Source organism: Pelophylax lessonae, assembly GCF_965119305.1.
Source record: "Pelophylax lessonae genome assembly, chromosome: 10".
NCBI lineage: Eukaryota > Metazoa > Chordata > Amphibia > Anura > Ranidae > Pelophylax > Pelophylax lessonae.
The window spans coordinates 69,060,362-69,085,064 of NC_138777.1; the positions used below are offsets into that span (position 1 = coordinate 69,060,362).

The following is a 24,703-nucleotide window of genomic DNA, read 5'->3' on the forward strand; positions in this document are numbered from 1 at the left end:
AAAGAACCAACCATTTGGGTAGAAATTGTCTCCGTCGTAGGCCCCACCCTACGCATGGAATCTATGACCACCGATGTGCAGCTAAATGATGGTATGCTTCCACTGAGGGAGGCTACCAAGCCAAAATATCAGTGGGGGGGGGGGGGCATATATTATATATATATATATATATATATGTATAAAAGGTCTCAAACAAACCATCTGTTCAGATAACCTTCAAAAAATATAGTACCTTCACAGTGTGGCTATCTAAAAGATTTATTCTGTGGCCCTATTAAAGAACTCTGAACCACATCAGTCATATATGGGTGTTGGGTAATATAGATTAAAACTCATCTGTGGATTGGGATTTTTCCTGGCATCCAGACTATTACTTCATAAAAATACATTTTTTATTGTCACGTAATATAACCCATCAATTAAAAATGACATAGACAAGTGTTAAAATGATAAGTGATCATAGCAACTGCTTGGGTATAGTATTCCTAAATATCAACACGTTTCGAGACACTCTCTTCTTCAAGGGAACAGAGAAGGTACAGAAGAAACTAAGAAAATAATTTTCATAGTTAAATGTGAAAAAATGTTCTGGTGCGCTAAATACAATAAATTGTCCTTATGTATGTATTAAACACAAGAGCAATTATTTTTTATATTGCAGCTTACCATTTCTTAGATGTGATGTGATTCATTTTCCTTTTTAGGCTTTCTTGCCATTATTTTCTGATCCAACCAGTAAGTCTATTGTTTTTCAAAAAAACAAGCTCTCCAGGAAGAATGTATTCGTTTTGGAGATGAGACAAACCATTTAACACTAACACGAGTGCTTACAATGGTCAGCTTTTATTTATGTAAAACCTTCAAGCCCCGTACACACGTACCGATTGTCGGCCGTAAATATTTGGCCGCCGAACGATCGGCCGATTGTCGGCTTGTTAGTATGATGCTTCCGACAACCGACAGCGACTTTTCGGCCGAACAGAATCGGGTGTGCAGGCTATAAAATTTTTGTTGGCCGACAAACAGCAGATTAGCAAGACTGGGCATGCTCAGAAAAGAAAAAACACAGGGAAAGTTAACCATCACATGACATCACTTCTGCAGTTGGCTGTTGTTGGCCGACAAAATTCGTGTGCAGTCTTTTGCACTTTTCAGCCAACAGGACAGCACCGGACAAAAGACGGCCGATCGTTCGGCCGACATTCGGTACGTGTGTACGGGGCTTTAATCCAAAAATATTAAAGTGTTAGCTGGAGTTTGACTTCAATTTGTTAGTGTATTTAAATCTGATAGCATATTTAACACTCCCCTCTCCCCAGATTGACAATGCTGCTTTCCAAAGGTACCCCTCTTTGCGCATTCATCCAGAGTTGTGCCCCACTAATAAAGGGGGTATGTTACTGGCCAGATCACCAGGTGAAAATAGAGGGGGAAAAAAGCCTAAAAAAAAAGAAAACGGATAAGACCACCACATCTAATAATTAATAAGCTGCAATATAAAACATTTTTGGTTTAATCGCTTTAATGAATAGTTGTGCCCCAGCTATTATTAAAAGATTGGGATTGAACTCCCTAGAAAAGCGCAGGTCCCCTCTGTGCGAATAATGTTTTTCTGCAGTAACCTAATTCTTCCTGAATGATTTTTGGACTCTTTCTCCTAATAGACCACGATGCGTAAACCCCAATGTTAACCACTATGCCAAATATGTGTTTTTATTTATTGCCATGACCGCCAACTCGTTACAGCTCAAGGCTTCAAAACATTTCAGCAGTTTAGGCATGACTTTGATATTGCCAGAACAATTTTCTGTAATTAATTACAAATCAAACAATACTACCAGGGCTTAACCTGGATCTATGAATTCTGGATTAACACACATTGCTAATTCTGCTCATTGATTTTGAGCAATGCTTTACTTTTCACAATATCCTGCCCAGAGGCCTGACTCTTGAGCATATTGGGCAATTTAAATAAGCTAAGCATATATTCTAAAGCGGAGTTGCAGCCCCCAAATCAAATTTTTTTTAAACTCTGCTGTAATTTGATCAACTTTATACGCCACATTTAGCTGGTGTCTATAGTGTATTTCTTTTTGTTTCAGTTTAACCACTTGCCGACCAGCCACTGCAGTTATAGTCGGCAGGTTCCCACGAAACACCGTACCTGTACTGCGGTCCGCGGAAGCGATCCTGGGGGCATGCGTGCCCACTCGCCAGCGGGGGGGCTGATCCACAGGGCCGGCGGCTGCAATTCGCCGGACACCCGCGAATGCTCCCCGTGAAGAGAGAACGGCGGTCTGCTGTTGTAAACACAGCAGACCGTTGTTCTCTCAGCTATCAACACAGAGCCCCTGTGTTCCTCCTATTTACAATCACAGGTCTCTGTATTGATTTCTCAAGCCCAACCCCCACAGTTAGAAAACACCCCCTAGGCTCACATTTAACCCTTTGATCTCCCCTGGATTAACCCCTTTCCTGCCAGTGTCAATATTTAACAGTAACAGTGTATATTTTTAGCACTGATTACTGTAGTAATGTCACTGGTCCCTCCAAAAGTGTCAAAAATGTTAGTTAGGGGTTCGATCTGTCTGCCTCAATGTCACTGTCTCTAAATAAAAATGACATCTTTCCCCTAGTTAGTAGACACAATAACTTTTGCACAACCCAATCAAAATACACTTATTGGGATTTTTTTTTTAACAAAAATATGTGGCAAAGTACAAATTGGCCTAAAATGATGAAAAAATTTGATTTTCAAATTTTTTTTATTGGGAATGTTATATACGTAGCAGAAAGTAATAATATTGATTTTTTTTTTCAGAATTGTCGCTCTTTTTTTGTTTATAGCGTAGAAAAAAAAATTGCACGCAAAAAAAAAAAATTGCACAGGTGATCAAATACCACCAAAAAAAGGCTCTATTTGTGGGAAAAAAGGACATCAATTTTATTTGGGTACAGTGCCACACGTGCAATTGTCCATTAAAGTAATGCAGTGCTAAATCTGAAAACAATGGCCTGGTCATTAAGGGGGGAAATCTTTCAGTCCAGAAGTGGTTAAATAAAGAACAACTACCTGTGATCTCAGAAGCTGGCAGGGTCCATGTCCACTGTGGGCATCTGAAGCCCTCTAGAATCTATTTCCAGGATTAGGTGCAGCTGGCTACCCACCCAGTATGCACCTCCCGTTCTCGCGCCTGCGCAGTAATGTCACCGCGCGGCTCGCCTACCTCCTGACACGTTGCCATAGCAATGACAGCGTCGGCGGAAGTTCCAGCCTTTTGCTATAGGAACATGTCAATCATGACATCCCGGTCCTCTCAAGCGTGTCATTTCTGGTCTGCAAATAACACAAAGTTTTGTCATTAGGTGATTCACAAGGACTCCTGGGATACATGACGCCACTATCCCAGAAACCCTTGCAATCGCCTAGTGACGTAATCGCCTAGGCAGAGGCACCAGGAAGTGCATCCGACAAAAGAAGAAAAAAATTATTTTATTGCAAAAATAAAAATTAGCATTTAAGAAAGTGCTTGTAATGCTTAAAACGCACATTATAAAAAGAAAAAATGGGTGGAACTCCGCTTTAAGCATTTTTCAGATGTTTTGATATTATGCCTAAAAATATTCTGAAATAGAAACAAAGCTATGCATTTACTTTCTCTGAATTCATCTCATTAAGGCGATAGTAAAGGTTGTTTTTTTTTAAATAAATAAGATGTTATACTTACCTGCTGAGTGCTATCGTATTGCCCTGAGCGATCCCTTACCTCCGTTTTTGGAAATCCCCTGCCAGCGCTCTCTGGCAGGATCTGGCAGGGGACAGGAGCTGGGCTGTGAGTGTCCATAGCCACACACACAATGCAGGTCGCCCACAACCTCTGCTCCCTCCTCATACGATTTGACTGGCAGCACCAGGAGCCCTTTGGCTCTCCACATTCTTGGTGTCTCCTGTGAGACGAGAAAGGGGGAGCAGCAGTGCTACAGCCGGGACAGCACTAGATCGGTGGCGGAGTCAGGTGTTTGGGAGGGGCACAACAAGTAGTGGGCCATTTTTAGCCTTAATGTAGGAAATGCATTAGGGTAAAAAAAAGTTTTAACTTTAGAACCACTTCTAGATTCCATTCACACTAGGTGTGGTGGGACTGCATTGAGCAGCTATTCCAGCACAGTCCCACCACAAGACAAGGCAAACACAGTAATGTTGTAATGCAGCAGCTGGTGTAAATGGACGCGAATTTGAGCTAATCCATGCATAAAATTACATATGAGATGCAATATTACCCCCAAAAAAATGATTAAAATGTATCTAAAGTTGTGGCAAGGGTTTAGAACCCTTGTCAGGTTTTTATTGCTATCTGTGTCTCTACTAGAGAGATTTGCCCTCTCTATTTGTCAGGGTGACCACTTTACCTGGAAATTGAGGGAAATGTTGCCACCAGAGCAGAATTGAAGGAGAAACCTTCCAATGGGGACACTTATTTCAGTGTCAACTGAAAAGGATACTTCTCACCAGGGCTTTTTTTCTCACAGAATAGGTGCAGGAACTCCTCTTTCTGAGTTAATTCCTGTATCTGCCCCCTACCTATTTCCAAGCACCATTTCTTGATTACACCCCCCATCCAACTCTCCACACTGGGCCTTTTGGAGAATACACAGCCAAGTATCATTTTGTGGTGCTAAGTAATTTGTATGGAATTTGTCAATGATAACAAGAAAGGCAGTAAAATAGATCTCCTGCAGCCAGCAGCAATAGACCCTTCCCAGCAACAATAGATTTCCCCCAGCAACAATGGACCCCTGAAAAAAAATACCAATCCATCAATAACAGACCTTGAGCAGCAACAACAGATCTCTCAGCAGCTGGTATCAATGGTCCCCCACCTCAACAGCAGATCCCTTCCAGCAACAATTGACCCCCCTAACATAAACCCACCCACCCCCAGCAAACCAGCAACAGTAGACCTCTCTAGCAACAATAGACCACGATGCAACAATAGATCCCCCAGCAGCCAGCATCAGTAGACCCTCCCACACACCCCAGCACCCCTTGCAATTACATACAGCAGATTCAGTACTGGAGGTGCCGGAACTGCGTTCCCCTGCGTTCCCGCTGAAAAAAAGCCCTGCTTCTCACACACCAGAGTTTAACTTTCATTTTCTGTTGTGGCTACAAGACAGGAAGTGTCCCCAAAGGGAGACCTGACAGGCATTAATGGTTAAGTGCACTTAAAACAAGGTGCACTTATTTATTTATTTTTTGCCCCCTTCCCATGACCTAACCCAATCTTGAGCAGATTGATGGACTTTATGGAAATAATTGATTTACCTCTAGGTGTTTCCATCTATAGTATTTTTATCCTAATTTTTGTGACTCCCGGAATTTTTAATGTTGTAAACACTTTGTTGACATCAGTGCAGACAGTGTTGCTGGTTGATAAAGGAGATCTATTGGTCACAGCGTATATTTTCATTTTTTAACATCAGCATTGTTATAAAGATACAAACAATTGTTTTTATTGACAACCTAATATAAGCTTAATAGAAAAATCTCTGCCTGTCTGCTTGCAATCTCTTTCCACAGTTTCCTGGATTCCCTGCACACTTTTAAGCTTCTCCTGCTATATACTTGTGATTTCTAAAGACTATATGTCCCATGGTACCTCACTGCCTGCAAGCAGTGATTCCTATACTGACTCTGCTTCCTAAAAGTGCCACCCTAACAGCATCATGTGTCCTTGGGCAAAGTAATGCAGTGGGGCTCTATGGGAGATGGCGACCTGCGGCAAGCATAGTCTGCCGTGGCACACAGTTGGTGTGGCTACATTATACCAAATATACTTTTTAGTCTGATTAGAAATTTTAGTCTGATTTTTACACATATTTAATTTTTTTTTTTTTTTTTTTACAATTTGCTTTTATTTAAATAAAGTCTCACTTTTGATATTCCCCAGTCCCTTTCTCTGTAGCCTCAGCTACACTGCAGGTGAACCAACAGGAGGCAGAGGTTGCTGTCCATTCATAAACTTAAGCATAGTGTCTGCAGCTGCTGTTGGTGGGAGAAGGAAGGTGGGAAGCCGGCAGTGCTGCAGGAGAGGGGAAAGGCAGGCAGCGAGAGAAATTCAGTTTCGGTGCACAGGGGACCCTTGCAGCCCCCCAACAGGGGGGATCCTGTGTGTAGTCAATACAGCAGATGATCAATGCAGTGGATGGGGGAAATAACTGAAATTGATCTTTTGTGGCTCTCAGTGCAGCAGTTTTTAGCTGCTGCAGTGAGAGCCATAAAGGATCGGTTCCAGCTATTTCCACCTCCCGATGCACTCATCACCTGCTGTGTTCACTACACACATGATCCCCCCTGTTGGGGGGGAGGGACTGCGGGCATCCCCTATGCACCTGGAGCCCCTGGGCATAGCCCAAGGATATGACTAAGCCCTGGTAGGTGGGGCAACATGCATCAGGGTGTGTGATTTGATGGAGACATGTAGGCTGAGGCCGCACCTTATCATTTATTCAGCTGGGCTGATCGGGAGTAACTCCTCTTTACAGCGGTGCTTACTTACAGGGCTTAGTGAATACGTGTCACAGAATTCAAGGAAGTAAATGTGTGCAGATCTTTAGAAAAAAGTTTACAAACTTTAAAATTATTCAAATTAATAGAAATAGGCTAGAAATAATTGAAACTCGATGTCAAAATAAATATATTATTTTATATTTTGACCATAGATATGCTTCAAATTCATACACTATATTACCAAAAGTATTGGGATGTCTGCCTTTACACGCACATGAACTTTATTGGCACCCCGGTCTTAGTCTTTCGGGTTTAATATCGAGTGGACCCACCCTTTGCAGCTATAACAGATTCAGCTCTTCTGGGAAGGCTGTCCACAAGGTTTAGGAGTGTCTATGGCAATGTTTGACCATTCTTCCAGGAGGCACATTTGTGAGGTCAGGCAATGATGTTGGAGAGTAGGCCTGGCTTGCAGTCTCCACTCTAATTTATCCCAAAGATTTTCTATCGGGTTGAGGTTAGGACTCTGTACAGGCCAGTTAAATTCCTCCACCCAAATCTCCCTCATCCATGTCTTTATGGACCTTGCTTTGTGCACTGGTGTGCAGTCATGTTGGAACAGGAAAGGACCAATGCCAAACTGTTCCCACAAAGTTGGGAACATGAAATTGTCCAAAATGTCTTGGTATGATGACGCCTTAAGAGTTCCCTTCACTGGAACTAAGGGGCCAAGCCCAATCCCTGAAAAACAACCCCCCATCATAATCCCCCCTCCTCCAAATGATTTGGGCCAGTGCACAAAGCAAGGTCCATAAAGACATGAATGAGCGAGTTTTAAAAGTATAAAACACCTCCCCTAAGTTTGGGATTTTAGGGGCAAAAATCAATAGCATATATTAAAAAAGCTTGTATTTTTTTAATTTATAGAAAAAAAGGAAAATACATACATATCCACATCATAGACATGAAGATTGAATTTACTGTTCAATAACATTTGTTGAGGTAGTATGGTTGTTTTTCACCCATTTGTGAAAAAATCCCCCAGGGAGAAAATGTTGAATGATAAGACCAGAACGGTCCGCAAGAAGAGGGAATGTCTGGACAAGCTTTTTTAATATATGCTATTGATTTTTACCCCTAAAATCCCAAACTTAGAGGAGATGTTTTACACTTTTAAAGTTTTTCAAGATTTATGGGATGGTGGCAACATACACCCTCATCCATCTGAGACTACATTATTAGTGGATGAGCGAGTTTGGGGTGGAGGAACTTGACTGGCCTGACCTCAACCAGATAGAACACCTTTGGAATTAATTTGAGTGGAGACTGTGAGCCAGGCCTTCTCATCCAACACCAGTGCCTGACCTCACAAATGCGCTTCTGGAAGAATGGTCAAACATTGTCATAGACACACTCCTAAACCTTGTGGACTGCCTTCCCGAAAGAGTTGAAGCTGTAATAGCTCCAAAGTGTGGGCCAACTCAATATTGAACCCTTTGGACTAAGACTGGGGAGCCATTAAAGTTTACGTGGGTGAAAGGCAGGTGTCCCAATACTTTTCATAATATAGTGTATGTTTAATATTTTCTGAACATCAATTAACATAATTTTTTTGGAATAATAGTTCTCATTTAAATAAAAAGGGATTATAAATTGCCAGTCATAATTAGCCCACGGTTTCCTCAATAATCAGCACAGCTATCTATCATTAAAGCTTTGGAAAGATGGTTGAGGTCACTGAGGCTCGGGTTATTATGAAAGCTTGTATTATTTAAAGGTTTATATATAGCTTTTATATATTTTGTACTACCGCATTGAGAATGAAGTCAACCACTTGTGGTCAAGGAAATCTTTTATTTGTAATATAATATATCTTCCCTCATTCAAATCTTTACAAAGGATTAGGTTTTGTGTTGAGATGTTTTCATTTTATAGTTCGAAATATGAGCGGCAAGGGTTAATGCTTGGGAGTTCAAGACTTCTAGAGCTAGAAAGCACAATACAGATGATAGAGACTAAATAGGAGCTCCAAATCCCCAAAAAAGGAGGTTGTATGGGATTGGTAGCCTGACAGTAAAGGTTTCCGAATGGAGAATAGAGATTATAGATTACACAGTGAGAGAAGAGCCACATAATCCAGGAACAGGCCCATAGTTTGACTTGTATATATTTTTTTCTGTATAATAGTTTGATTTGAACTAGTTATACATACTGATATGTAGCCCCCCACCAACTACGGTAATTACTGCACAACCAGCCCACCCAAGCCTAGGCAAATAAAGCTGTTAGGATATAGCATATGAAGGCAAAGTGAGCAAAGGATTGAAGGGTGCAGCAGGGGAACAAGGATAACAAAGACCAATGAAGGCAATGACAGAGATCAGATTGCAGTATGAGATGCCTCTGAGAATGTAATTGGAAGCACAAACTGGATAAAAAGGTTAAACCAGCGCTTCTTAATCTTTTTTAAGTCACCTTTTAAAATGATATACAACCTCAAGGCACCCCATTTTAAAAATGTACAAAACTAAACTAATATTTTTACATAATGCAGCAACATCTCCAGATGTAAGATACCCAACATTCGAGGTTTAGAAATAAAAAGGACAGGGGGCCATTGGGAGGCACATTGGGCAACCTCAATAATACAACAATGCCGTGTCCCAAAATAATTCTAAATGAATAAGTGAGTCGGTAGGGGACCTCTCGCAGGGTGGACACTCTTTCCAGGCCTTCCCATTTGTGCCCTATCCTTGGCCTATTTGTAGCCTCATTTTTGGTGGTTTCCCAGTTTGGGCATCAGCACGTATATATCTATCGTGCAGGTATTTGTGATTTTCAGGGGGCATACCGTGATGTATGACAGGTATTCTGTTGGGAAGGAATTATTGGAACAAGAGGATTAATTATGAGGGTCTTTCTTTACTTCTGTGTGTAAATTTACCATATTCTTACCTGATTTTGAATGGACCCTGGGCCGTTGATCCTCTGTTGGGCATGCTATGCCTAGGATTGTCCCCATTCGATGTTAGTTTTGCATTCTTTTTTGATCAAAACAAACTCTTTATTGTATAAAGAAGGGACATACATACTGTATAATAGTGCAATAGGCACCATATATAAAGTGTACACAGTGAGAATGTCATACAGAGCTGGTTCTTCGCTTGCATTACCAAGAAGAGAGTGCAGAGAAATGACAAGTATTGATGATAATAAACAAAAAAAATATCAGAAGCCTCAGTTTACATGATTAAACCCATATACCCATATAGAAGCTTACTGTAGGTGTGGGGTGTGTATGGGGAGCCCACAATGATTACACAGTAAAGTTTACAAGGTGGCTCATTCCTAATCTGCACAAGTAGAGACATTCTCCAGCTATCGATCCCAAATTTTATGATATTTGTTAGGGCAGCTTTCTGTGGATATATAAAGCTTTTTTTGTAAGGGAAGGTGGCATTGACAGCCAGGATCCATTGCTGGATGGTCAGGGATGACCCCCTGATCCAGGTCATAGCGATCAGCATTCTGGTCATAAACAATGACTCTTGTAGGAAAATATTGAGATGTTTATCCTGCTCAGAAGTGGAGAGGAGACACAATGGACATTGTTTGGGGAAGAGGGTTAGAGCGGAGCGCATTTGGTCATGCAGAAATTTGACCACATGTGTCCAGTACCCTTCGATGGAGGGGAAGGACCATAGGAAGTGGTAAAACTTGCCTCTAGGGTCGCCATACCTGGGTCATGCTGGATTGTAATCCGGCCGGTATTTGGAGAGGCGCAATTGGCATTAAGTAGGACCTGTGTAGAATGTATAAATGAGTAAGGCTGTCAGAAGGTTTGGGAGATACTATTTTGCAGATGTCTAAGACATTCTCCCCATCCTCGTCCGCTATTTCTCCTACGCCATTATGGTAACATTCTTATGTTAGCAACTTAGCTCCTGAAGAGGCAAAACTTGCGAAACATGTTGAGCTTTATATGAAATGGTGGAGGAGCCCCATATTATCCTTGACTTATAGTCTGCAATTCAATAGGACTTGTAAACATTTCAGTGTAATACATTCTACATGTTGGTTCACCACCTTTAACGATATATGGTGCATAATGCTACATTGGTTTTTAATTTGAAGTTTTAACCCTCTAATGTGCATCAATAAAACTTTGTTTATTTTATCCTATCTGGTGTGGTTGTGCCTACAAAGTCCTTGAACTGTGGTTCAACTTCTGTGATTATCCATTTAAAATGTTAGAGATTATTTATCGTTCCAAAGCAAATACACTTTTGTACACTGGAATGGACTAGTACTCCAGTGTGTCTCACTTAGCTAATGTGACCCCAGTGCTGACAGAGAGGGGAAGGGGAGGGACATGCAAGGATGTTGTGCAGGCACCTGAAGTCCTCCTTATCAACCAAAGATTTAATAGGATATTAGGACACTGGCGGTAAGGAGGTTGTAATGATGCACAATGAAAACTTGTGGCTTTGTGTAACTAAAAGGCAGGCTTGATCCCCCTGCTGGCTTGTATACATTTATGGGCAATTTTTAGGAGTTTTGCCAAGGCACCCCTGAAGGTGCCTGGGCACCCTGGTTGAAAAAGGGTGGGTTAGACACAGATAAAAACTGAAGAGTAGCGGAGAAGCATTGGGTTAAAGACAGAGTAACAGAACAGGGACTAGAATGCAGAAACAGCGCCAGGAAACAGGACAGGGTAGATGCAACCCAAAAGCAAAACTTGGACAAGAATTAAAGGCATAAACCTTATCTTAGTAAGGCAAGCATCTAAGTCTGTGATGCAGGGAGAATTCATAAAAATAACACACAATATTTAGGAAAAAAATTGAAACAAGGCGCAAAAAAAGATAGGGCAGAACCGAAAAAATAGATACTGTATACACCTATGGCACAACACCTACAGAAGTGTCACAAGATAACCGGGCTGAGGCTGCAAAAACCAGTCTGTTATGACCCACTAGGATAGACCTACATATCCTGATCATTTGTCAATCATCAAAGGCACTGACTGAATTATGATATAATGAGGCAAGGCATGGTGACTCTTAGGTTGCTCAACCTGAACTTTGGTTATCCGCTGATTTGTTTGTTCTTCCAGATTTTGGTTGTCTACAACCAAAAATACCATCTCTTTTACCTGAAATCCCACATATTGTGCTGCAAGTTTAAAAAAGGCTGGTTAACCTATTGTTAGACTTGCCAGGCTTCACAAGTTTGTTGTACCATTGCAGCAAGTCTGCATTGCATGACTCCAGATCAACTTTCTTTGCAAACCTTCTGCAAGTCTGCTGCAAGTTCTGGTTCAGGTATGTTGTGCAATAGTCATCCCACCACATGGGGTCACTGTGGCTGTAGACTTGCAGAGCTGTTGCTGTAGACTTGCAGAGCTGTTACTGTAGACTCAATACTGCAACTTTGCTCTTGCTAGAGACTTGCCACGCAAATTTGCTACAAATTGGAAAAGTGTCAACTAGAACTTGTGCTTTAAGTCATGTCAACAGACTTACAATTCAACACTGCCACAAATTTGTGGCAAGTTATCCTTGCTATCTGTCAGCCTTTAAATTCAAAAACACAACACATAGACCTAAAGCAGGGGTATCCATACATAAGGGGTATGGGAACCAAATAATGGGAATATGGAACTCTCTGAATAACTGAAAACAAAATCAAACCAGGATTCTGAATTATTGTACCTGAAGTCAAACTATAATGATGTGTTAGATGACACGCAGGTAACATTGTCAGTAACTATACTTTGATTCTATCCTTTCATTGTACAAAAACAGCAGTAACAATCTCACTAGTGGTAACTAAGCTGTGTATTTATGGTTAGCCATTTTAATATTAATAAATATGATAAAAGCTCTATGATTTACCTTCAGCTGTGCTTTTCCAAGCTTTCCATATGTAAAATAAAAGCTAATGACATATTTAAATGGCATATACTGGTATCTAATAGGACTAGTGATTATGATAATTTTGACAAATATGGCTAAGGGAATATGGAGAAAAATCACCAACCTTGGAGGATTGTAACCATTAAAAGGTTGAGAACCCATGATCTTAAAAACAATTCTGCCTAATAATCAGTACATTTAGTATATTTTTTCCTTTTTTCCTAGTTTTCAAGAACAAAAACGACATATTTTATGTTGGATGAGGCATGTGGAATTTTGTAGCCATAAAGATCTCTTTCTCATAGAAGGACGTAGAATAAAGCCTTTGTGGGGTGGGAAGAGGTCACATAATAGAAACCTGACCCTGGGTAGAATAGAAGGCCGCCATCTTTGGAACACCATTGACATAAGTTCTCCCAGATATATTTTCATTATTTGTATTGCACTACCGCAGCAATACTACAAAACTTGCCAGGCAGAAGAGCCAATAGGGGTGATATATGTGTCTAATGGCGTGTTCCTGAATATTAAGGTGACTACAAAAGTAATGATCTCAAGTGTTAGCATTAAGGAAATATGTTGGCTGGAAATCCATCCTAGAGCCCAGGCATTGTATTTATCAACTTGCAGAACTGTTTTTGGCTAGCAGATATATTACAGCTTGGCTTCTGGCATATTTAACATGTCACTCCTAGAATACCAATAAGCATTAAGAAGTTTTCTAAATGTGAGTTCTGGTTGTTTCTGTCTAGTTATTTATATTTAAGAGAGAACAGGCTGGAGTAAGAATAATGAGACTGCTTTGCTATGTAAGACAAATCACTTTCTATTAGATTTTCCTAACGACAATGTTTTCAACGGCAGCTGGTTTGACTGCAGGTTTCATAAAGTCTACTGGCCAGGAGAACAAAACCTTTTTTCTATATTTAATTTGGCTGTGCTTGGCCCAAAACTGATAGGAAAGGGGGTTTAGGGTGCCCCACTTTACTGTTAACCACACTAACCCCTTTGGCATTTTTAGAGCTGCCAGATGGCCCATCAACCTTAGAAGAGCAGAAAACAAAAAACAGAAACTGGCAAAATTGAACCATAGGGCAGAGATTCAGCTGACACTTTGAGCTGCCTAAACATTACAGTCTATTTGTACAAAATGCACATATTTTTTTTTTTTTAGATTTACAAAAACTATGTAATGTGAGGAATTTTATTAAATCCTATCACTTAGTACCCAGTGTTAGTGGCCATCATCCCGATAGATAGATACAAAAAGGGTACCCCCAATAGTTTGGGACTTTGTATGCCACTAAGACACTGAAAAAAAGAGACCTGTCCTGTCCGGTTCTTTCCACCAATGGTGCCTAGGAGTCTTCTGTATGGATACTGGTCTGTCCTTGCATGCAGGTTTTAATTTCACATATATCTAGTTGTTTGCTAGATATATACATGTCTATGTATGATTTTTTTTGATTTCTTATGTAATAAAATTGTAATTAATTTATACACGGTTGTATCTTTTTTTCAGTGTCTTAGTGGCATACAAAGTCCCAAACTATTGGGGGTACCATTTTTGTATGTAATGTGAGGATTTTCCTAAACAGCCCATCAGTTTATATAGAATCAGACAGGTTCTTTTCTTGAACTACATAAATAATGGTAAAGTAAGGTGACCTGATTTTCCAAATGAAATCTGGGGACACCCCACTGACCATGCCCACTTTTTTTGGGGGTGGAACAAGGATGGAGCATGGGGTGTGGATAACAGTAGCATTCAAAGCATGCTACAATAAATGATGGGTCTGGCCAAATTATGCAAAGAGTGTGAGTGTCTTAAAGGGGTATAGTTTATTAACATCTATGCCTACTTTGCTCTGAGTCAAAAGTGCGTAACATGCAAAGTAGTAGTAGAGTGTGGGGGCCAAAATGAAGTCACAGAGGGCCTCCCAATCAAAAATTCCTCCCTCCTCCTGCTCCAAGTGTTGGTAAGGCAGATTACCCTGCACCTGGCAGGGACACCATTATTAAAGCTGGAAAGATATCAGGAATACAATTAGGGACACTTTTTCCTAGGGACTGTCCCCTGAAGCGGGGACATCTGGCCACCCTATGGTACAGCAAAAGACAATAATACAGTCAGATGTATAGTCACCCAATACAAGTAACATACATTTTCAGCTTTACATGGAGATCAAAAAGAGTAAATAAAAAAGTTACTGTAAATTGAAAAATGATATTTATTCAAAAATATATTTTAAATTAATAAGCACTGTTCGTATTTATAATGGTCATGAAAAATACTGTATCTTTGGAAGCTTATATACTTCCAGACATTCGGGCATTTCAGTTTGTGCCTCCGCTACACTCTTTGTTAAGGTTTTGCAGGTCACAAGCAAAATCTGCTTTTTTGGTGTCAGCAGACAGTGCAGACAGACTCTTGATCCAAATGAATGTGTTTCTTTTTATTCCCAGATCCATTTGTAAAGGTGTACCTTCTGCAAGACGGCAGAAAGATCAGCAAGAAAAAGACCGCAGTGAAGCGGGACGACAGAAATCCGGTCTTTAATGAAGCCATGATTTTCTCTGTACCAGCCATAGTACTGCAGGTGAGTCATCACAATCATACGTAAAAGGCCGTACTCCTCTCAACAGAATCCTCAGAATAGCAGCTCCCAGGGAGCCTGAGATTGAAAATGTGGCTGTGAATACATTGTGCTATTTTTCAAAAGGAACATTTGTATTCCTGGCTTATTGTAGCTTTAGCTCATGCTCAACCCTCATGACATAGCTAGATAAATGTATTAAATTACATTTATAAGAAGAACAGGATAATACAGTTAACCATTTATTGCTTATCTACTACCGAACCCTCAATTCTATTTACAGATAGCTTTCTTAGAATCCTTCTGCTTCCACCATTGTCACCTAGGGGTTAATTTACTAAAGGCAAATAGGTTGTTAACTTTGCAAGGGAATTTTTCCCAGTGCTTAGTAAATGTGGTGAAATTTCACTTAGCAAAGAATACCCAGTCATGTGTAAGGGGGATTCAAAAAACAAAACAGCATTTTTGAGTTCCATCATGATTAGATGATGGAACTAAGCAGAGCTTTACTTTGCTCATTAGGCTCTGGGGATAATGCCCTTGCAAAGAGCAACTTTGCTTTCAAAATGAACAGCCTGTTTGCCTTTGCTTTATAGAGTTAAAGGGATAGATTTGTCTTTTGATTTTCAATATTTAGTTACTATATTGTTAATGTTAAAAGACAAAAACCACAAGCATATCTTTATATTTGAGATTCTACCTGTCTACCACTGGAGCTCCTTGAGGTTACTATGCAAATACTTACTTTATGATGTGCAGTACTTGCATAGACACAACCCTTGACACCCATATGGCATGATTGGGCTTGGAAATTACAGATCCCTTAAAAACCTGCCACTGCAATAAGGCATGATCTGGCATTGTTTGCCTACTACATCTTAGCCTTTTAAAGGTGCCCATAGACAGTAGGACAGTAGATGGCAGAAAATGTCTGGAGCAGATAAATGATCCATGGATCAGGCTTTTCATGCACTTAACCAATCATCTCTGGGAGGCAAAGAGGTTAGACATGATGGTTTTTCAACCTAATATTTTTCCAAAAATAAGTAGGTGTTGGAACCATTTGTGTGTGCTCTTTCTTCCTTTCTACACTTCCTAACCATAAAGCATTCCTGATTAGGATAGAAGCTGATCTGTCCCAGTTATTGTTGACAACTTAGCTCATCTCTTTAGCTTTTCTACTCTTCCATCACAGTGACGATCACAACTAACCAATAGTGGTGCTCCGAGGATAGAATCATGTAGGCAACGCTGGCTGCATGACAGTATACCCCAATATTTGGGGTCAATGGGGGTGTGATGAGAATGCCAAATGGGCACCCCAAAACTGGGTAAGAGATCAGGTATATTTTTTAAATAAGATACAGAGCAGCTGTAACCCTCCCCCCTTTCAGAACTAGCTATAATCCCAAGAGTGCATCTCTATAGGTTTTTAATTTCAGTAAACAGTTGCTAAGGGTCTGGACACGTCACAAGAATATTGGGATAGCAGAAACCATTCTGCTGACCATTACTTAGGAAGGCCATACATGGAGCAAATATCTATCCTGCAATCCATGGAAATTCGCACGATTGCCCCCATCAACACAGGCAGTGTTGGCAGGGGAATCTATCCTGCTGTGGGGGGGGGGGTGAGCAATCCCCACCGAGAGAAGACAGTGATTATCGCTAGCAGCTATAGCAGCCGCTAGCAATAATTGCAAGAGAATTTGGCAGGCTGGTTGTACCAAAGTTGATCAATGAATTTGGTACATTCAGCCTGCCCAATAACAATTTGAATCTCGGACGGTTCCTGCTAACCCAGGCCGAGATTCAACCATGTATGGGCTGCCTTATCAGATAACTAATAAACAGGGATTTGCTAAAGCTGTGAATAGCTAATCGAATGCTTTTGCAGGAAATTAGTAACAGACCACTGCAGTATGTCAGAGTTTGCCTATCATCTCAATGTCTGTTAGAAATAAAAATATGCCAAGGTTATCAGCACTTCTCACTGGGAGAAATAAGTCTTAGCCCATTGTAAACCTGTAAAAAAGTTAGTTTTGCCATGCTTTAAACCCTTAGGGAATTTAAAGCCATTAGGACTACATGGCGTGCAATAAAATGTTTTACGCAGGGTTCATTGATAACCTAAAAGCCATTTAGACCTGTATGCTGACAGATATTCTTCTTGACTCGCAAAAGAACCCTTCTCCAACTCAAAGTTTCAAAATCTACACATAAATAAAAACATACATGATAAAGTTACATTACTATTTATTATATATTCGACTGTGGAAGAAAATACTGAACAGATCAAGATCACACGTCTAGGCTATCGTATACAGAAAGCAAAATAGACATCTTCCACCACCTGGGTGACTTGCCTATCTGAGGGATATAATATTTAGTATCTCTGGAATGGAAATTGCATGCTGTAAAAATATGCGCTTTACCAGATCATGACAATAGATATACTTGAAATATTATTACATTTAAAAAAACGGTATCTAAGGGTGTGACAGCTGAATAATTGTAAATGCAGTGACATCCATCTGCAACTCCTCAGACCTTCTCACTGGTAAGATCATTTCTGTCAACACCCTCCTCAGGGACCAGAAAAGGGAGACTGTTGAGTATTTTGTAGCTCTCTTTAACCATCAAACAAGGAACATCTTAAAAAATTTTCAAAAAAACAAGACAAAAACAAGGAACATCAGCCACAATTTATGAGAGCCACTGATCCATCTTGCCCATTGGCTGGACTTTGCTAAACCAGGACTTTGTTAAAGCGATTGTAAAGTCTCTTTTTTTTTTTTTTTGTTCAAAGAAATTATAATAAACATGTTATACTTACCGCCTCTGTGCAAATAGTTTTGCTTAGAGCAGCCAGATCTTTCTCTTTTAGGGTCCCTCTTTGGCTCTTCTGGCCCCTTCCTCCCATTGAGTGCCCCCACAGCAAGCAGCTTGCTATGGGGGCACCCGAGCCGAGCCACGGCTCTGTGTATCTATTCAGACACAAAGCCGTGGTTCGCCCCCCCCCCTCCTCATTGGCTACCTGACTTTGATTGGCAGGAGCCAGTGGCCCCGCTGCTGTGGCTTAATCAATGAGGAGGGGAGCCCCAGATGGCTGAGACAGTCATGAACATCACTGGATCAAGAGGGGGCTCACATGAGCATTGGGGGGGGGGGGGGGACTGCTGCACACAGGTTTTTTTTTATCTTAATGCAGAGAATGCATTAAGATAAAAAACCTTCTGACTTTACACCCCCTTTAAGTATTTATTCATATTTCTTCTTAAACCTTTTTGGTTTTTCTGTTGCATTATTATTTTTTTTTCTTTTGTACTACTTTTTTCTTTCTGTAAATATTTTGTTTGCACCGTTTTATCTTTATGTTTTTTTTAAGCAGTTGGAATGATAATGCACTGAGACAGAATTAGAATTTTAGGAGTCCCAGTCTCTGAAGAGCGCTATTGTACTTTAAGGCTGGCCATATATGGTCAATGCTCTTGTACAATTTTCCTTTAGATTTACCTTAAACTATGTAGTGCAAGGGCTTGTCCTAATTGAACACAAATGAAAGTTGTTAAGATTTGAGCTCATATTATATGGTTTTTCTAAAGGAAAATTGTACAAGTGAATTGAACATGTATGGCCAGCCTAAATCTCTGGATACTTCTGCCTGTGGTGACAGTGGATATTACAGACATTTTTTAAGAGTAGTTCTTGTTACTGTGAATGTTGATATTTATCATATTTGGTGGCAGTGATTGATTTGGGGCATAACGGATTAGCTGGGTAGTTAACGAAATCCAACGATCGCTTTTAGTCTGCTGGTGCTTAAATTGTGGTTCCGTGAGCTGGAAAATCATTGTGCAGGGTGAGGCTGAGAGTGCCATCATTGTGTGTCAGGGACAGCGAGTTTGATCAGCCATTCGTCACAAGTTGGTGAAGGTGGCCGGTGGTCGGTGCGTCCTACACAGGGGCCCATCTTCAGAAAATCTGAATGGACATTCAGGCATCTCAAGATGCATTTACTACACAGGTATTGATGGTTTAGTAGTGGTTACATTCACAGATTTGCTTTAAGGGTAGTCCCATTATTGACAAATGTACAACTGAAAATAACCTTTTGATCACTGAATCCTTTCACAGTAATCTGATAGAAGTTCTGGAACTGCATGTGCATGTATTTTATCCTAAATTGTTTGTGTGTATGCTATATTTGGCTGAATAAACCATTATTCAGATAGATGGTGCTGGTCCCATGTGCTTTAGTTTATGCCCCTGGGTCATATTCACTTCTGTGAGGTTAGTCCAGTGAACTGATGTCTAAATTGCCAGAATCTATGATGTCCTCTTCCAGGTCCTGCTGTTATTTGCTGTCTGAGTGAGTCTGAGAGAAATGTAATCTTAAACGTGTAGGAGATGTTCTGACAAGAAGACTAAAGGACAGACTGTAGCAGATGTGGGAGAGAACAAATTTGTTTTAATGGTCAAAAGGTCTGCCATTATGGAGTGATAATGGAGTGTAGCCCCCCTCATCACGAAAATGGAAAATAGGGACATGAACACGTTTTACCATAGAATAACTTTTTCACAGCTCATACTTTTTAAAGCGGTTGTAAAGGCAGAAGGTTTTTTGTTTTTTTTCTTATCTTACTGCATTCTATGCAGTAAGATAAAAAAAATTCTGTGTGAAGCAGCCATCCTAATACTTACCTGAGCCCTTCTTTATCCAGCGATGTTGCAGGAGTTTCTCAGCTGCCTGGGATTCCCCTCCTCATTGGCTGAGACAGCAGTGAGACTCAATAGATTCCTGCTGCTGTCAATCAAAGTCAGTCAGCCAATAAGGAGGGAGAGGGGCAGGGCCGGGTTGCGGCTCCATGTCTGAATGGACACAGGGAGCTGTGACTTGGCTCGGGTGCCCTCACAGGAAGCTGCTTGCTGTGGGGGCACTCAACAGAAGGGAGGGGCCAGGAGCAGAGAAGTGGGACCCGGGAAGAGGAGGACCCTGGCCACTCTGTGCAAAACCAACTGCACAGAGCAGGTAAGTATAACATGTTTGTTATTTAAAAAAAAAAAAAAAGAGACTTTACAATCCCTTTAGGTCTTTTACTGTCAGAAAAATATGTAGCATAAAATTCATTGTAATGTAAGAAATGGGAGCTGAGCCCCCCCCCCCCCCCCCAGCCTTTTGCAGTAAATTTTCCCAAAGTAAAGATTTTCCCAAAATAGCCTCTATTATTTTCTATCATGCTGTCCTCAATGCTCTGGAAGTGTTTTATAGCATGGTTCTTTATTTGCTTTTAAAATCAGTGAAAAAATTATAATGTTCCTGAAGAAACCTTAAAATGAATTCAATTAAAGCTGGGTAGTCTTTCAGCTAATTTAATTTATGGGAAATGACTAAGCCCTTTCTTTTATTGTTCAACCATTTGCTCAAGAAGGAGCAAGTATTTGCTTTTTTTAGGAATACCAGTCCAGTTTACCTTTAGATTGCTGTCTCCCAGTCTACCCTATTAAATATCTGCTTAGGCCTGGATTAAATGGGATGGAAATTTTGACTACTACTTAGCAGGTATCTTGTTTTCAAAAGCATTTTTGGCACATAAAAATGTCCTGTTTATTTAAACCAGGCAAACTGTGGGATTCTGCTGGTTCGATTGTAAGCGCAATGCACTGTTTAATTAGTGTCAGTTTGTGTTGCCGTGACACAACTAAACTGGCCATGTTCACAAATATCAAATGCTCAACCAAGTTCTAGGCGTTCAATATAAGTCTGCCAGCTTCGGTGGCCCCAAAACTTTAACTTTTGGCCCACACATATTTGACTATCATTGTATGATCCGGTTGTTCTGATGGCCATCTTAAAGTGTATTTTCACTTTTGCAGCCAAATTGGAAGAACACCTACTTTATATCTGTTACTTGTTCTCATTTACATGTTGTTGTTGCTCTTGTTCAGTAATTTAGTCGTGTCTGACTCTTCATGACCTCATGGTCCATAGCACGCCAGGGCTTTTCTATCCTCCACTGCCTCCCGGAGCTTGCTTAACTTTGTTTATTGTTTCGATGATGCTATCTATCCATCTTGTTTCTGTCGTCCTCTTCTCGTTTTTCCTTTTATGTTTCCCAGCATCAGGGTGTTTTCCAATGAGTCCTCTCTTCACCTTAGGTGACCAGCATCAGGGTCTTTTCCAATGAGTCCTCTCTTCACCTTAGGTGATCAGCATCAGGGTCTTTTCCAATGAGTCCTCTCTTCACCTTAGGTGATCAGCATCAGGGTCTTTTCCAATGAGTCCTCTCTTCACCTTAGGTGACCAGCATCAGGGTCTTTTCCAATGAGTCCTCTCTTCACCTTAGGTAATCAGCATCAGGGTCTTTTCCAATGAGTCCTCTCTTCACCTTAGGTGATCAGCATCAGGGTCTTTTCCAATGAGTCCTCTCTTCACCTTAGGTGACCAGCATCAAGGTCTTTTCCAATGAGTCCTCTCTTCACCTTAAGTGACCAGCATCAGGGTCTTTTCCACTGAGTCCTCTCTTCACCTTAAGTGACCAGCATCAGGGTCTTTTCCAATGAGTCCTCTCTTCACCTTAGGTGACCAGCATCAGGGTCTTTTCCAGTGAGTCCTCTCTTCACCTTAGGTGACCAGCATCAGGGTCTTTTCCAATGAGTCCTCTCTTCACCTTAGGTGACCAGCATCAGGGTCTTTTCCAATGAGTCCTCTCTTCACCTTAGGTAATCAGCATCAGGGTCTTTTCCAATGAGTCCTCTCTTCACCTTAGGTGATCAGCATCAGGGTATTTTCCAATGAGTCCTCTCTTCACCTTAGGTGACCAGCATCAGGGTCTTTTCCAATGAGTCCTCTCTTCACCTTAAGTGACCAGCATCAGGGTCTTTTCCACTGAGTCCTCTCTTCACCTTAAGTGACCAGCATCAGGGTCTTTTCCAATGAGTCCTCTCTTCACCTTAGGTGACCAGCATCAGGGTCTTTTCCAGTGAGTCCTCTCTTCACCTTAGGTGACCAGCATCAGGGTCTTTTCCAATGAGTCCTCTCTTCACCTTAAGTGACCAGCATCAGGGTCTTTTCCAATGAGTCCTCTCTTTACCTTAAGTGACCAGCATCAGGGTCTTTTTCCACTGAGTCCTCTCTTCACCTTAGGTGACCAGCATCAGGGTCTTTTCCAATGAGTCCTCTCTTCACCCTAAGTGACCAGCATCAGGGTCTTTTCCAATGAGTCCTCTCTTCACCCTAAGTGACCAGCATCAGGGTCTTTTCCAGTAGTGAGTCCTCTCTTCACCTTAAGTGACCAGCATCAGGGTCTTTTTCCACTGAGTTCCCTCTTCGCCTTAAGTGACCAGCATCAGGGTCTTTTCCAGTGAGTCCTCTCTTCACCTTAGGTGACCAGCATCAGGGTCTTTTCCAATGAGTCCTCTCTTCACCCTAAGTGACCAGCATCAGGGTCTTTTCCAGTGAGTCCTCTCTTCACCTTAGGTGACCAGCATCAGGGTCTTTTCCAATGAGTCCTCTCTTCACCTTAAGTGACCAGCATCAGGGTCTTTTCCAATGAGTCCTCTCTTCACCTTAAGTGACCAGCATCAGGGTCTTTTTCCACTGAGTCCTCTCTTCACCTTAGGTGACCAGCATCAGGGTCTTTTCCAATGAGTCCTCTCTTCACCCTAAGTGACCAGCATCAGGGTCTTTTCCAGTGAGTCCTCTCTTCACCTTAGGTGACCAGCATCAGGGTCTTTTCCAATGAGTCCTCTCTTCGCCTTAAGTGACCAGCATCAGGGTCTTTTCCAGTGAGTCCTCTCTTCACCTTAGGTGACCAGCATCAGGGTCTTTTCCAATGAGTCCTCTCTTCACCTTAAGTGACCAGCATCAGGGTCTTTTCCAATGAGTCCTCTCTTCACCTTAAGTGACCAGCATCAGGGTCTTTTTCCACTGAGTCCTCTCTTCACCTTAGGTGACCAGCATCAGGGTCTTTTCCAATGAGTCCTCTCTTCACCCTAAGTGACCAGCATCAGGGTCTTTTCCAGTGAGTCCTCTCTTCACCTTAAGTGACCAGCATCAGGGTCTTTTTCCACTGAGTCCTCTCTTCACCTTAAGTGACCAGCATTAGGGTCTTTTCCAGTGAGTCCTCTCTTCACCTTAGGTAACCAGCATCAGGGTCTTTTCCAATGAGTCCTCTCTTCACCTTAAGTGACCAGCATCAGGGTCTTTTCCAATGAGTCCTCTCTTCACCTTAGGTGACCAGCAACAGGGTCTTTTCCAATGAGTCCTCTCTTCACCTTAGGTGACCAGCATCAGGGTCTTTTCCAGTGAGTCCTCTCTTCACATAAGGTGGCCAAAGTATTTGAGTTTCAGCTTCAGGATCTGTCCTTCCAGTGAATATTAAGGGTTTATAAACAATTCCTAGATGTGATTGCTGCATTAGTCTTCTTTTTTTTTTGGTTTTCTTTTGTTTTATATTCAACTGACAATCATGTCAGTAAGTCAATTGTTTTTTCGACAGAAAAAGCTCTCTTGCAAATGTATCAGTCAAGAGTGTTGAGACAAACCATTTACTACTGATAGGGGTGCTTACAATGATCAGCTATTCATTCATGTTAAGTGTGAGCTCGAGTTTGGTTTTAATTTGTTAGTGTTTCTATATCAGCTAGTCCATCTAACACTCCCCTCCCTCTAGATTACCAATGCTGCTGTCTTCTGAGCCCCTGTGTTCTTTCATCCAGGGTAGGGGTACACTAATACAGACGGTGTGTTACTGGCCAGAACACCAGGTGAAAACAAAGGGAAAAACTCTAATAAAAAACTATTTCAGTCACCACATCTAATGATTGGTAAGCCACAATATATTACAGTTTTGGATTTAATACCGCTTTAAAGTGGATGTACACCCTCACATATACCATAGTGAAATGAACAGCCTCAGATGATACACAGAGATATGGCAAATCTCCCTACATACATTTTACATGTATATCTGCTGTCTTCAGCTTCCTATATTCTTTCAAAAGTGCACATTTTGTTACAAATTTTTCTTCCAGCTTCAGTAGTGGGAGGGGAGTCTAGGTATACACTGAGTGTGAGCTGATTGGAGGAAAGGCACCCCCCCCCTTCACAGGCAGAGGTGGGAAGACAATGTAATAGAGCAGCACGAAATGCCAGCAGAATGCTTGGATGTATAGGGAGAGGTATAAGCAGTAGAAAGAGAGAAGTGCTTATGCCGCTGTACAGAACACTGGTGAGACCTCACGGAGTATTGTGCACAGTACTGGAGGCCATATCTCCAGAAGGATATAGATACTCTAGAGAGAGTTCAGAGAAGAGCTACTAAACTAGTACATGGATTGCAGGAAAAAACTTACCAGGAAAGGTTAAAGGACCTTAACATGTATAGCTTGGAAGAAAGAAGAGACAGAGGGGATATGATAGAAACTTTTAAATACATAAAGGGAATCAACTCAGTAAAGGAGGAGAGCATATTTAAAAGAAGAAAAACTACCACAAGAGGACACAGTTTTAAATTAGAGGGGCAAAGGTTTAAAAGTAATATGAGGAAGTATTACTTTACTGAGAGAGTAGTGGATGCATGGAATAACCTTCCTGCAGAAGTGGTAGCTGCAAATACAGTGAAGGAGTTTAAGCATGCATGGGATAGGCATAAGGCTATCCTTCATATAAGATA

General features: G+C 41.2%; 1 protein-coding gene across 1 annotated transcript in view; it reads left to right on the plus strand.

Moving 5' to 3' along the window:
- The window catches only part of SYT12 (synaptotagmin 12), a 140,681-nt gene that overhangs the window by 114,466 nt on the left and 1,512 nt on the right, over positions 1 to 24,703 (plus strand). The window contains exon 7 of the mRNA XM_082270719.1: positions 14,896 to 15,029. Coding sequence (XP_082126845.1) covers positions 14,896 to 15,029 — 134 coding nt within the window. The remainder of the gene's footprint in view (positions 1 to 14,895; positions 15,030 to 24,703) is intronic.